This window comes from Emys orbicularis, chromosome 10, assembly GCF_028017835.1.
Source record: "Emys orbicularis isolate rEmyOrb1 chromosome 10, rEmyOrb1.hap1, whole genome shotgun sequence".
Lineage (NCBI taxonomy): Eukaryota > Metazoa > Chordata > Testudines > Emydidae > Emys > Emys orbicularis.
In genome coordinates this window covers 4,088,178-4,102,185 of record NC_088692.1, presented here as the reverse complement: position 1 = coordinate 4,102,185, position 14,008 = coordinate 4,088,178, and the positions used below count along the sequence as shown (strand labels likewise).

The 14,008-nt window shown below is 46.9% G+C and overlaps 1 protein-coding gene, 1 long non-coding RNA gene and 2 other non-coding genes across 4 annotated transcripts; 2 read left to right on the top strand and 2 right to left on the bottom strand.

Annotated features, from left to right (window-relative positions):
* Positions 1-1,360: 1,360 nt before the first annotated feature.
* RPS2 (ribosomal protein S2) lies at positions 1,361-7,812 on the bottom strand. Its single transcript, XM_065411813.1, has 8 exons — positions 7,722-7,812; positions 6,704-6,877; positions 6,058-6,147; positions 5,354-5,461; positions 4,210-4,383; positions 3,936-4,095; positions 3,237-3,328; positions 1,361-1,478 (listed from the first exon to the last, which is right to left on the bottom strand). Exons 2-8 carry the CDS (start codon positions 6,872-6,874, stop codon positions 1,398-1,400), a joined length of 876 nt encoding a protein of 291 aa, XP_065267885.1. The 5' UTR covers positions 6,875-6,877; positions 7,722-7,812; the 3' UTR covers positions 1,361-1,397.
* Positions 3,472-3,611, bottom strand: LOC135885221 (small nucleolar RNA SNORA64/SNORA10 family). Its single transcript, XR_010561736.1, has one exon. It is a non-coding gene; the product is annotated as a small nucleolar RNA SNORA64/SNORA10 family (small nucleolar RNA).
* A 1,638-nt stretch (positions 7,813-9,450) lies between the features above and the next one.
* LOC135884936 (uncharacterized) lies at positions 9,451-13,302 on the top strand. Its single transcript, XR_010561723.1, has 3 exons — positions 9,451-9,585; positions 10,958-11,403; positions 12,409-13,302. It is a non-coding gene; the product is annotated as an uncharacterized LOC135884936 (long non-coding RNA).
* Positions 12,147-12,276, top strand: LOC135885226 (small nucleolar RNA ACA64). The gene has a single exon (XR_010561741.1). It is a non-coding gene; the product is annotated as a small nucleolar RNA ACA64 (small nucleolar RNA).
* Positions 13,303-14,008: the final 706 nt, after the last annotated feature.

Below are 14,008 nucleotides of genomic sequence, written 5' to 3'. Positions count from 1 at the left end.
GCTATTGGTTTTAATTCCCCTCGCAAGGTCCAACTCTACACGGCTTTTGGCCTTTCTCACTTTGTTTGAGTTGAAGATTATAACTCAGGGAGCCCTTTCATGGTCAACTATGTCAATGGATCAAGGATTTTTAACATTAATAGGTCATTTTAAACATTTAAGTCCAAAAACCCCCGCTTGATTTTTCCCTTGGTCTCTTTTAGAAAGGCAACTCCTGATGCTTGAAAGCAGAGCACCTTTAGGCATGTTAACTGGTTGTGAGGGTTTTAACTTCTCCCAAGCAGATGACTTGGGAGTTTATTTTCCCCCTTAAACATTAACTGGATAATGCATTATTTGTCCTTTAGTAATAATGCTCTGTATGGAACGCAGCCATTGATTGCATCAAAGTACATTTCTTTCTACCTTGAGAAAGTCCTAACTGGGGATGCAATTTTTATTTCAAGTCTTTGAAGGTAATTACTGCAGTTCTCTTCAGATAAAGTTGCTTTTGACAGCTTTAGTGACTAGCCTTGTGAATCACTACTACTGTATTGAAGAATTATCCCATCCTTGACTGGCAGAAAATTCTTAGTTTGCTTTCCAAGTGGGGCCCTGTGGTATTGATAGTCTTTAAAAATAATTGAAGTACTTACAAGCTACTTTTGTATGGTCTACATTAGTCAGTCTGTTAGACTGACTTTTCATGAAAGCTACCACCAGATCCTGCAGAACACATAAGTTTTATCTGATCTCATTTCTAGAGCAGCAGACCCTCATTAGTAGTGAGGAAGTTTCAGTCTGGGCCCACATCAGTGAGTAGTGGGTATCTTTACACTAACTCCCAACAACAGTATTCTTTCAGACATAACCTCAAAGATGTTCTGGTTTCTTTCAGCATCACTTAAGTGGGAGTCTTCAGTGCTTTACTTGCATTTGATCTCTGCTTCCATTTTTTTTAAAAACAGTCTTCCTAAAAATTAACCATTAACGGTTTTTGTTTCAGTAATCCTATTACATGCTGATCATTCAAACCTACTTCACTTTTCTCTGAGGAAAAAAGTGTTTCCTCTGTCCCACCAGTTATTGTAAGTTGTTGAACAAGTGAGTGCTGCTGTCTCTGAATTCATTTGTTTGGGCAAGTCAATCAGAAAAACTTAATTTTTCAAGTAGCAATTTTTTTAAAAAGTCATTCAGATGTTTAGCAAATTAAGGATTAGTCAAAAGTAACTTTGGCTACTGTATCACATTTAGCGTATGTTCAACTGAACCTTTCACTGTACCCATATCTTTCATGAACAGAGATTTCACTTAAACACAGAAATCCACATTGTCAGCTGAATCTGCATCCCCCCTCCAATGGATTAAAAATCCACCAAACTCTTGTTCACTTATCACTTTATTTTGTACAAAAACATTTAAGTAGTTGCGACAGCAGCTGCTTGGGTTCTCTGCACTGAAACTCTGGTGTGGGTCTTAGCCAGATGATCAGTGAATTCCTGCAAAAGAATGAAACATTTCACTGCCTTGAACCAAATGATGTTGCAGGCCTCACTGTACAGCGGATCCATTTTAAACTAGAGACTGAGTTTTTACAAATGTAATTGTATCTTTCCCTGAACCTTCCAAGCTCCCTCCCTCCCCATTTTATTCTCTAGCTAGCTTGGCATCCAGGAGATACTAATGACCAGAGTCCAGAGGAGAGCAACGAAAATGATAAGGTTAAAAACTAGGCATATTTAATCTTGAAAAAAAGACTGGGGGGGGGACCTGATAAGTCTTCAGATATGTAGTGAGTCCGTGTGGCTCCCCTCCTGCCCAGCAGAGGGAGTGCCCTTACAGACACCCAAGTGGGCGGAGCCACCGCCGCCTGTTCCCGCCCCCCGGAAGTCAAGGGGCGGGACAGGAAGTATAAAAGCCGGCCGCCAGAGCTCAGTGAGGCCCCAGCCACCGCAGGGAGCAGACGTGCAGCCGGGAGATCGCGGCCGGGAGACCTCCACGGCCTGAGGCCGTTGCCCTGACTGGCTGGAGCTGCCCCGAGCCCACTACGAGGAGGAGCCACCGGAGACCGCCCGCTCCCGTCACTGGGAGGAGCCATTGGAACTCCCCCACCCCAACCCCGAAGGTGAGACGCCACCAGAGCCCCTCAGCCCCTGCTGTTACCCAGAGGAGCCGCCTGAGTCCAATTAGCCGGACTTCCCCGAGGAGCTGCCAGACCTGCCTCCAAGCCCCGGCCGAGAGGTACCCATGCTGGTGGACTGGCCTGGGCCCAGTGCCACGGACGAGGCAGGCCCTGAGGGGGAACCTGGAAGTAGCCCGGGGGTAGCCGACCCCGGTCAGGCTGTAGACATGTATGAGCCGATGTCAGTGTGTTTCGGTCAGGACACCCCACTGACCAGCAGCGGCAGTGGCCACTGCTAGGGCCCCGGGCTGGGACGCAGTGGAGTGGGTGGGCCTGCGTCCCCGTCCCCCCCGCCACCCCGTGCACGGCTGGCAGTCTTCCCCCTCACCCACCGCTCGGGTGTAGGGCCCTGGCCCTATCCCAATCACTATACTGTGGTATTGTGACTCAGCCCCTGCACCAGAGGGCCTGGGCTCCCTAACTGTTGTGCTGTTGCTCAGCCCCTGCACCAGAGGGCCTGAGCTCCTTAACTGTGGTACTGTTGCTCAGCCCCTGCCCCCAAGGGCTTGAGCTCCCTAAACTGTGTGTCGCTCAGCCCTGTGCCAAAGGGCCTGAGCCCTAACCCCGAGAACTATACCGTTGTCTCACCGGCAGTGAGTCGGTGTGGCTCCCCTCCTGCCCAGGAGGGTCGAGCCCCGACACGAACGCACCACAGATATATTATGGGCTTTTATAAAGAGGACAGTGATGGTTGTTCTCAGTCCACTGAAGATAGGACAAGTAGTAATGGGCTTAATATGCAGCAAGGAAAATTTAGGTTAGATACTAGGAAAAATAACTAAGGGTAGTTATGGACTGGAATCCCAATCACTGAAGGTTTAAGAACAGGTTAGACAAAACCTGTCAGGGATTGTTTAGGTATACTTGAGTCCTGCCTCAGCACAGGGGCTGAACTAGATGACTTCTCAAAATCTCTTCCAGGCCTACATTTCTATGATTCTATATGAAACCACATCCTCACTTTATTAACTGCAATAGAAATTTTAAGGAAGTCCACTCCTAATGAAGTCAGCCTTCAGGAGTTTGGCATGATGAACTCTGAGATGAAGAACAAATGCCCTGATTTAATTCTTACCTGATAAGGAGACTTGGTGAACACAGTCTCCTTCCAGAGGTCAGGGGTCAGATAACTGTAGGTCTTGGAGATCGCATCAAAGGTGGCTTTAGCTATTGAGAAAGGTCAGACATTGCACTTTGTTACACAGTACCAATGAGAGGCCCCAACAAAACTGGGACTCCATTGTGCAAGGCACAATACAGACAGCAAAAGCCAGTGCCTGCCTCAGAATTTAATGGCCCTCAATCTAAAAAAATGTAGAGTTTGAAAAGGAACAGGGGGACCATATCACACGGTCCCTCTGTCGTGCATATTGAACTCATTTTCTCTCTCTCTCCAATGACGACAATTACACTACTTCAGCCAAGTGTAACTGAGCAGAGCTGAGAGAATTTTGAACAGAACACACAGGAGGAGGAGGTTTTATAATTCAATGCCTCAAAGCCTTTATTACAAGACAGATCTAACTTCAGAATAAATTTTGGCAGGATCAATCTGCACTGTACAATCTGGTAGTATATGGGGCTCAATTCCTAGTTTGATAAGGGCTTTTAATTTAACATTAACTAAAATAAGTATTAAATAAAACAGGTAATTTAGTCATCCACTGGGACTATATTACAAAGGCATCTAAAATGGCCAGAGGTACAGTATGATTTTAAGCCAGACAGTTTAAACTGCTAACAGATTTGACATCTGACCCAAAACTTAACTTACCAAAGTTGCCCAGGGTAGCAGTACAACCCCTAGCTGAAGTATAACAGTCATCAATTCCAGCCATCATCAGCAGTTTCTTTGGAACAGGGGCAGATACAATTCCTGTACCACGGGGTGCTGGGATCAGACGCACCAGAACAGACCCACAACGACCAGTAACCTAAACAGAACAGCAGATTACATTCAACTAATCTATGAGACTATTTAAGCTCCAATAACTCCTTCATGCTTTGAAATGCAGCACAGAGCTATAGTGAAGCAAATTAGTCTTTACCTTGCAAGGTACAGTATGAGGCTTGCCAATCTTGTTACCCCAGTAGCCTCGTCGTACTGGTACGATGGATAGTTTAGCCAAGATGATTGCCCCACGAATAGCCGTGGCAACTTCCTTGGAGCATTTTACACCAAGGCCAACATGACCATTGTAGTCACCAATAGCAACAAAAGCCTAAAATTAAAAGAAAAGCTTTTTAGCTGTGTATACATGTTGCAGTTACAAACCTCCTTTCAATAAGAACATACCCTATCACCCTTTTACCACCTCAGACTACATCCAGCACAGATTTTGCCCCTTGGTTATGGTAGAGTCCTTTATCTCCAGCACAATCTTGAGAATCTCCAGTTTTCCAAACTTGCTGTACACCTCTTGCAGCAGATTCTGCACTGCAACTCCAGAAGTGTAAAGAGACCATTAAAGGCAGCAGATTTTTTCAATGGGTCAATACCCCCAACTATGCCACCATCCTTGCAGCTCCCCATACAGCAGGGGTGACTGGAACACTGCTACCTTCCATTTACGCAGTTACACACCACTCCAGCCAAGTATAAATTACAGCAACTCCAACTACTCAAATTTGTACCGGGGGCTGGTAGGCTGTTAAACCCACTTTTACCCCCAAACCCTGTTTCTAAGCCAAGGACAGTTCAGGTTGGAGAGAACTGGGGATCTTGATTCTTGAATACCCTCTGCAGCCACCACCTGGCCAGAAGGCTGCATTTGAAAACTGGCCACATGGCATTCCCTCTTTTGGACCAAATACAGTGTCTCCACAACACTCAGTTCCTGGTGAATCATACCAGTATCATGCAATATAAATGAATTGTGAATTTTTGTAAGAGCTATTTATGAGGCTACATTCAGAAGGATATAACTGGTATTCAATAAATAATTAACACAACAGTGCTTATGAGCTGACTTCTGTATATTTGGTAGGTGGTCTCATGAATATCTATGATTTACCATCTAATAATTCCTATACCACCTAATGTTGTGAACACCAGTGAAAGTAACTGTAGATTCTTTACTATCCAACAACAATATATACCAGGAGAATAAGTATCACATCAGCCAAAAGATGGAACAGTTTCCAATTAAATGAAACAATCTGCTTCCACTTTAGTCAAGAGTGAAAAGCTACCTTGAACCTGGTACGCTGACCAGCACGAGTCTGTTTCTGGACAGGCATGATCTTCAGAACCTCATCCTTCAGGGAAGATACCAGAAAGAAGTCGATGATTTCTGATTCCTGCAGAAAGCAAAGTAACTTAGTCAATCACAGTTCAAAAGCTACCCATTACCTCATGACAGGCTTAAGATGCTATTGATAAGCTTCCTGCAACACAGCACAGAAATGAGCAGTTCTATGTACCAATATGGAGTGATAGTATTAACATATTTTAGGTAAGATTTGAATAATCTACTATAGAAAACGCGAGTTTTTAAATATTCAAACTATCATATAATGCACAGTACAATCCAATGTACTTAAGTCATAATAAATTTGATTTGCGTTTTGAAACCTGTATTTTCCACTTTCATCAGAACACAGCTGCTGCATTGTATCAGGCATTATACTACCTTTACATAGCCTATTCCCAATAACTCAAAGGAAGGCAGGAGACTCAATCCACTTGAGACAACTATGTAGTGTTCTATCACAAGGGAGCAGATGAATCCCATCTACTGTCAACCACTTAAGCCCTAAAGCAGGACAGATCTTTATAATCAGAACTTCCCAACTGGCTAATGCAACACCTGTTATATGATAAAAATAACTTGATTTGCAAATGTATTAGTATGCACTCTAATTCTGAGACACCTACACAATTCATATAGGCTTACCTTGATTGGAAGGGAAAAGAGATAAATCTCTTCAAGAGACTTGATTTTCATATCCTTGACTAGGCGACCAAGTTTGGTGACAGGAATCCACTGTAAAAAAGGAAACACCCAATAAATGTCAGTGACAATCCAGGGTGTCATAATCATGCAAGAATTATGCTGTGCCCCTTAGAGCTTATAAGTTTTTATTTTTCCTTTAGCTTTATCAATAACATACTTTTTATCATTAAAGTGCAACAGCAATAGAAAAAATTGCTTTATGTAGAGCTTGAAAAACTTTTTAGAAAACCAATCATGCAGTACCAATTTTCTATTAACAATCACATGATTATCAAAGTATAACAGAGCTCCCAGTTCTAACAATGCATTTGTCATTGGTGTCCACATGTGACCATTAACACATGTAAACTTCACGAAACATTAAACACAGATACATGTCTTAGAACTACAGAGAGAAAGACAGCAGTCTTTAAAGACATCCGAAGAAGTGGGTTGTAGCCCACGAAAGCTTATGCTCTAATAAATTTGTTAGTCTCTAAGGTGCCACAAGTACTCCTGTTCTTTTTGTGGATACAGACTAACACGGCTGCTACTCTGAAACCTTTAAAGACTGGGTAAAGATAGCAGAGTTGACAAATGGGCTTACTTCTTTGTCTTCAGCTTTGCCACGGGCCCCACGCCCTCTTCCACGACCCCTGCCACGACCCCGACCACGGCCTCGGAGACCACTGCCAAAGCCACCTCGGAAACCCCCTCTTGCAGCTCCTCCTGCACCTCCCGCACCTCCTGCGGGAGCAGCACCGGCGTCGTCCGCCATTTGCTATACAAAAGGGACAAATACATATTTACTTGCACAACTGTTTAACTTACACACATTCCCAAGGGCAGCGTAGGCACCAGGACCATGCAATTCCTCAAACTAAAGTGATCTGGTCTAAAGTACAAGACAGGGAGCATGCCCCTTTTTGGCATTTGCTCCAGTTACCACTATCCCTAATCCACTTCAAACTAGTTTTTCTAAATAGATTCTTATTCCTCTTCCACAGTCCCAAGGGAATTCAGCTCCCATTTCCATCTCTCCACCATCCCGAAATGGGGCACAGCCTGGAAACGTTTCGGTAACCCATGGTCTCAGGGAAAGATGCCCTCAGCCCTTTTTAGAGTAGAGCTTTCTCTACACTCGCCTCATACTGCACCAGCTGCTATCCCCTCTTCTCCTCAGGCCAGGACTGGAGACTGCACCGTGGGCTCCTCGCAGAGCACACACTAAACTAGCCGGGGAGGGGGGTTGGCTCTCCCTTTCAGGGCAATACTATCTCATCCCACCAGTTCCTCCTGGGCAGAGATCAGGCCCCAAACACGCCAGACGCCCTCCCTTCCTCCCCCCGGCCCCAAACACTCCAGATCCCTCCCCCCCCGCGTCCCTAAACCCCTCCTCCCGGGCCGGCCCCCCCGGATCCCTCCCCTCCCCCCGGGCCGGGCCCCAACCCCCCCGGCCGCCTGAAGGAGCGAAAACGGGTCGAACAGCCCCACCCGGGGCAGGAAATAGGCCTGTGCCCGAGAGGCGGACCCCCGGCACAGACTCCGCAGCGGGACCCCTGTCCCGCCCGGACCGCGGCCAGGCCCGATGGCAGCGGATGCCCGCCCCGGCAGCGCAGCCTTACGTGTTTTCTCAGACTAGAAGGCCGCCGCCTCGCGCAGCTGGGTATTTATAGCAAACGAGGTCTCGCGAGATCTCCTCGCAAAGGCGGTGGAGCGCCCCGCCCCCTAAATACAGAACGCCTGCGCCGCCTGCCATGATTCGAGGCTCCCTCTCTCCCCAGAGCCCCGGCTGTGCGCATGCGTGGGTAATGGCGGCGGAGCCCCGGATCGAGCATGACTTAGACTATCCCCTTACTGGTGAAACGCCCTGGAGCAGCCCGGGACCCTGCACTGCGCATGCGCAAAGCTGTCTGCCGGCAGCTCCCAGCAAGCACGTGTTCCGTGTTAGGTAAGTGCCTGCCCGCGTCTTAAGCAGCCTGTTGGGGGAGGGGAGGGCTTTTTCTGATTGTTTTTTAATTTCCCGCCGGAGAGCGTGATTGGCTCATGGTTGTGCAATCGGTTAAAAAAAAAAGCTTTAAAAGGCTGCTGGCTGCCTCGGTCTCCTTTCGCTTACGGGGCTTGCTGCTGCCTGCGCTCTCCACCCCCCTTCCCCGCCCCCCCGCACGTGGCTGCCGGCTCGCTAGGTAAAGGGGGGAGGTCGGTTTGGATTGTGGTTTGGGTGGTACAGGGGGGTTGGTTGGGGGAGGCTAGAGCAGCCTGCGATTTGCCTGCCCTTGACTGGCAGTTGTACCTCCGGGGGGGGGACACGGGCTGTGGGGGTTTGAGTGGTGGAGGGGGCACTGGAGAGGTGTCACCTGAGAGGGACCCCAGAGCATGGGGGGGGGTGATAGGGAAGCAGAATGAGGAGGCGGGGTTCTCCTGCCCATTGGGGAATGTGAGGGGGAAATCGGGGGGGGGGAGTCTGAAATGGGGGGGACAAGAATCTTGGTCTAATGAAGGGCGGGGTATGTGGGGCCCTGGTGGGCAGGTGTCTGATTGGACAGTGCAGAGCACTGGGGGAATACATGGGGGCCCCCTAACTGCCCCTGCCAGGGGCCCCATCTGTGGCTACTAGCTGCTCAGTCAGTCGTCTCTGTTCCTTGGGTGGCTCTGATCTTCAGGCAGGCACATAAAGTAGCTGGTGCGGCTAGGCCTGGTCAGCCTGTGACTGAGGAGCAGGAGTGGGTGGAGGTGGGGGAGAGACAGCGAAACCTAGCCCCTTCCTCCCTGCCCGTGGGATACTGCAGTGCTGGCAGGAAAATAGTGCACCAGAGACCCCTGAGATCCTTGTTGGGGGGGGGGGGGAGCAGATGCTGTGTGCAACTCCCACTCCCCTACCCCAAGCTCCTTGCAGCCTGGGTGGGTGGTGGGGTAAATGTTGTATGCAAATCCCATTACCCTACCCCAGCTCCCTGCAGTGGGGGCTGCGGGGCGGTCAGATGCTGCATGCAAGTCATATTCCCCTACCCAGAGTTCCTTGCAGGGTGGGTGGCAAGTTTGTGAACTTTCTGGCCCACCCACTTGACACATCCTATCATGTTTCAGTTAAGCCATGCTTAGACGCCATTTTGATGTTAAGCTAACAAAAGAGCAGTATGCCGTCAACAAAATGGGCAAAATATAGAAACAACTACCAAAAGGTGTGGGTAAAAGAAAAGGAGTTGGAAGATTGGATAAAGCCTGTGGTTAGTGAGGACGACAGTAAAGCTGCATGCAAATTTTGTAAAAATCTAGATTCGTGCACATCATGCAGGGACTGACAAACATGAAACAAATACAACACCATTTTCTTCTATGCACCTGACAGATACTGGATTTACAGAATCAAAGCCTTCAACCACGATGCACCAAGCAGATTTAAATCTGGCCTGCTACGTTGCCTGCCACTCAGAAATTAGTTCCATGGATCACCTTGGGGAAGTTGTCGGATCAGCGTTCGAAAAAGAGGTAAGTTTGCATCGCACAAAATGCATGGCATTAATAAAACAATGTTATTGCTCCCTGTATGTTCTCTGACCTCATCAGACATTGGTGAGTCTAAGTATTCACTGGTTATAGATGAGAGCACAGATATTGTTGCAGTAAAACAGCTTTGCATTGTAGTGCGCTACTTCAGTTCCTCCTTCAACAAAATTGTATCTGCATTTTTGGGATTAGTCAGTTTGGAAAGTGAAACAGCAGATGCAATTGCTACAGCACTGATTCAGTTTCTTGACCATGTTGGTCTGGATTTCAGCAGGTGTATTGGGACTGGGACTGATGGCTGTAGCATCATGATTGGAAAGAAAAGTTCTGTCTACACACATCTCCAAAGGAATGAGAATCTGTTTGATCAAATGTATATGTCACTCTATCCAGCTGTGTACCAGTAAAACAGTAGAAATGCTGCCAGCCAATCTAGAGTTGTTTTAGTCTCGCATTCCTACAGCTGGTTTTATCACAGCTCCCTGAGACTTGGTACATATTCACCACCTGAGTAATCACGGTAACATGCCCTCCAGTCTCTTTCCTACTCTTCTATCAAGAGCAGCAAAGAGTCCTGTGGCACCTTATAGGCTAACAGACGTATAGGAGCATGAGCTTTCGTGGGTGAATACCCACTTCTTTGGATGCATGTAGTGGAAATTTCCACTACATGCATCTGAAGAAGTGGGTATTCACCCACGAAAGCTCATGCTCCTATACGTCTGTTAGCCTATAAGGTGCCACAGGACTTTGCTGCTTTTACAGATCCAGACTAACAGGGCTACCCTTTTGATACTTTCTAGAAACAACTCTCTTGATATAAAGTATCCCTTTATCTGATCGCAAACTCCTTGACTTCAATTTGAGTAACCTAGCCAGCCACTTGGCACTGTGTGCTGTTAATTTTGGAACATAAGAACATAAGAAAGGCCGTACTGGGTCAGACCAAAGGTCCATCTAGCCCAGTATCTGTCTACCGACAGTGGCCAATGCCAGGTGCCCCAGAGGGAGTGAACCTAACAGGCAATGATCAAGTGATCTCTCTCCTGCCATCCATCTCCATCCTCTGACGAACAGAGGCTAGGGACACCATTCTTACCCATCCTGGCTAATAGCCATTTATGGACTTAGCCACCATGAATTTATCCAGTCCCCTTTTAAACATTGTTATAGTCCTAGCCTTCACAACCTCCTCAGGTAAGGAGTTCCACAAGAACTGTTTACTGTTGCTTTAGGAGATGCAAAGCTTGACAATGCTCTTGAAGCTGCTAAACAAGTACAGTTGAGACTTCCAGAAAATATTAATCTGTGGGAATCTATGTCTGTGTTCAGTCCATCAGTTATTCTCTTTCAGGGAAAACCTCAACTAATGACCTCTCCATGCTGAAAATTTTCAAAGATGACTTGGGGGCCTTGGATGCACAGTATCAAGCCATCAACTTCCAGCAATGGAAGAGCACAGATGATGACAATGCGGAGCAGTTCTGGGTGGAAGTATACACTTTTCAAGACAGTAGTGGTGAACAGTGCTTTAAAGAGCTAGCCCTGTTTGCACTTTCCCTACTGAGTAATGCTGATGTGGAACAAGTGTTCTCATTGTTCACCCGAGAGCAGTCCAAGCACTGGAACAGGATGGATGACTCTGCGCCGTATACTGCACCTCCGCTATAGGTTAAGAAGACTGGGGATTTGTTATCAGGATTTTGTCCCACACCAGGATATGGTAGTACATTCCCGCGTTGAACATTGAGGCAACAGAGACCGTGGAGGATGGAGAGAGCAAGGATAACATTTCTTAATGTATGTACACACAAATTATTATTTTAATGTGTCACAATGTTGTATGCAGCAAAACTGAACAACTGAAAAAATGGTGGAGTTTGTATAAACACCCCCACTGCCCTCCCTCTGAAAGGAGCTGAGCTTGTTTTGAAAGGGGTTGGGCTTGTTTCGAAAGGCAGTGCCACTCCCCTTCCCCCCCCCCCCCCCCCCCTTGTGAGACTTGGCAACACTCTCCTACAGGTGAGCTCAAGGGGAGCAGATCTTGGTAGCCGATAAGAGCAAGGGATGGTGTGGAGCCTGGCAGCAGACTGCAGAAGGGCAGGTTAGCCCCGCTGTCACCCCAGGTGCTGTGCTGTGTTGGGTGACTGGGCATTATGGTGGGGGTGGGGGGGGGGGTCCTAACAGTGCATGCGGCGGGCATATGTCAAGGACTACACCTCCCAGCATGCCCTGCTCCACCCTTCCTCTCTGGCTGTGGGCTGGCTTCCACAGGGCATGCTGGGAGGTGTAGTTCTACTGGTGCCTTATGGACTGTGGGCCCCCAGCGTGCCTAGGCTGCTAGGGACCTGCCCTTGCAGGGGATCCCACACTTCTTCCTGGGCTCTGCATGGAGTCCAGTGTCTCTTGGAGTCTCGCATTCTGGTGAGCTGGCTCCGTGCCTGCCCTCAGAGGCCTGAGAGGCTAATTGTCTCTCCAGGGCCCTTTCCCCATTAGCACCAAACTGCCATCAGGCTGTGGTAGGGCACAGGGTGTTCTCTGGCACTGTCTGAAAATCACCTCTGGCCTCTGCAATGGCTTCTGGGGAGATCACCGTGCCTACAGCAACAGGAGCATTAAGCTTATTGCCCACAGACCCAATGTGTGGGGAATAAAACCCATGTTCCTATAATTCAGGCCAATGGGAGGTGGCTGATAATAACACTGTCGGTCCTGTCTGGGAGGAGAGGGACATACTGGGGTGTTATTGTTTTAAGTCTGGTATAACTGGTATTTCTAAACAGAAATGTTTGGTTTTTCTTCCAGCACACGCTGGGAGTCCGAAGAGCCATGGATCACACATGAACAATCAAGAGTATGTGGAGCACCTCAGCAACATTCCACATTTGTACCCCTTTCTAGATGAATATACTAAATGCAGATGTTCTGCTTATAAATGGGACACTTTGAAGACAATCTCACTTAAACACCAATAGTCTTTAACGCTGAAAACATCTGAGTCTCCAGCCCTTACTCAGCAAAATAAGTTGACTGCATGAGTAGTCAAATTGTAGTGAGTAATGCTGACAGGAGCATATTATGGTGGTGTAGTACAAAGCCCAAAGGTATAAGATGCTCTTTTGGTACTGCATTGGAATAGGGCTATTCTATTTGTATTCCAGCAGTGCCTAGAGGCCTATAGTGAGACTGGGGCTCTGTTGTAACTGCTGTAGAAAGGTAATGGATTTAATGCTTTCAGGTAGGGCAGAATGTCTACGCAGGGGTTCTCGTGACCCCTCAGGGTTGCAAGGTGATTACATGGAGGTCATGAGCCCTCATTAAATTTCCTCCCCCCATTTTTAATTTATCAGGGGGTCACACAGAGGCTTGCTGTGTGAAAGGGGTCACCAATGCAAAAAGTTTGAAAACCGTTGCTCTACAGAATAAGAGGATGTTGTGCCCTGCTATAATGAGTTATGATTTAATTTGAGGCAGCAATTTAAAGGCCTTTACTTCCATATGTACTACTCAGTAGTTTGTGTGGCAGGGGAAATGCTGCCCTCTAGTGAGCAAAACCACTTAAATAGGATGCTTAGAGAAAGTGGTGGCCTGGTTACTGTCTGTGCGTACAATATGTCAAACTTATTGGAATGTCTTTCAGTGCTAAAAATGCTGCTTCTAGGGGACGGTATAAATTTCAGTGTGTAATAAAATATTTGCTTACTGACAGTTTTTGGTTTCATTCATTATTCCAGTAAACAACTTGCTATTTGCAGTGTCTGTAAGAGCAAATCTATCTGCCTCAGGCTGTTCCTTCCCCAAATTGTCACCTTTCAAAGCAGCCTTAAGAGTAGCCACTTGTCTCTGCTTTTTTTCCAAATGGGGTTAATCCTGGCTAGAGTGTCTTTGTAATTGGTTTATCAAATGCTTTACCATTAGGAAGTAAATGATCACTATTCATAATTGCGTTTGACACTTAATCTGTGCGCTTGTAGAGCAATCATATGTTCAGATACCCAGTTGTACAAGTTTATTAATCTCATAATGAGGCATAACCCGAACACAGTACAGAATGAACAAGCTTGCACTAATTTGTCATAGAGATGCTTATTGTCCAAGGGGTTCTACCTATGCCCATGTGTGTAAGGATAAGGCCTTTGTCTGCAGCCATATTAAGAGAGCAGCAGCCACTATCTAAGAAGCAGGAAGTCACATCCTCACTTTCCATCTAAATTACATTAAAACAATGTAATAGGCTGTTAAGAAGGAGATTCTGTCCTAGTAGCCCCCACTATCACCAGATAAAGAAACAGATCTTAAGGTGGCTAAAGAAAACTTGGTTTGATAGCATTCTGTCTGGCAAGAAATCACTTATCAGGCTGTGAAATCCTCATTTCTTTATTGTTTTATCTTTATGGTCCTCACT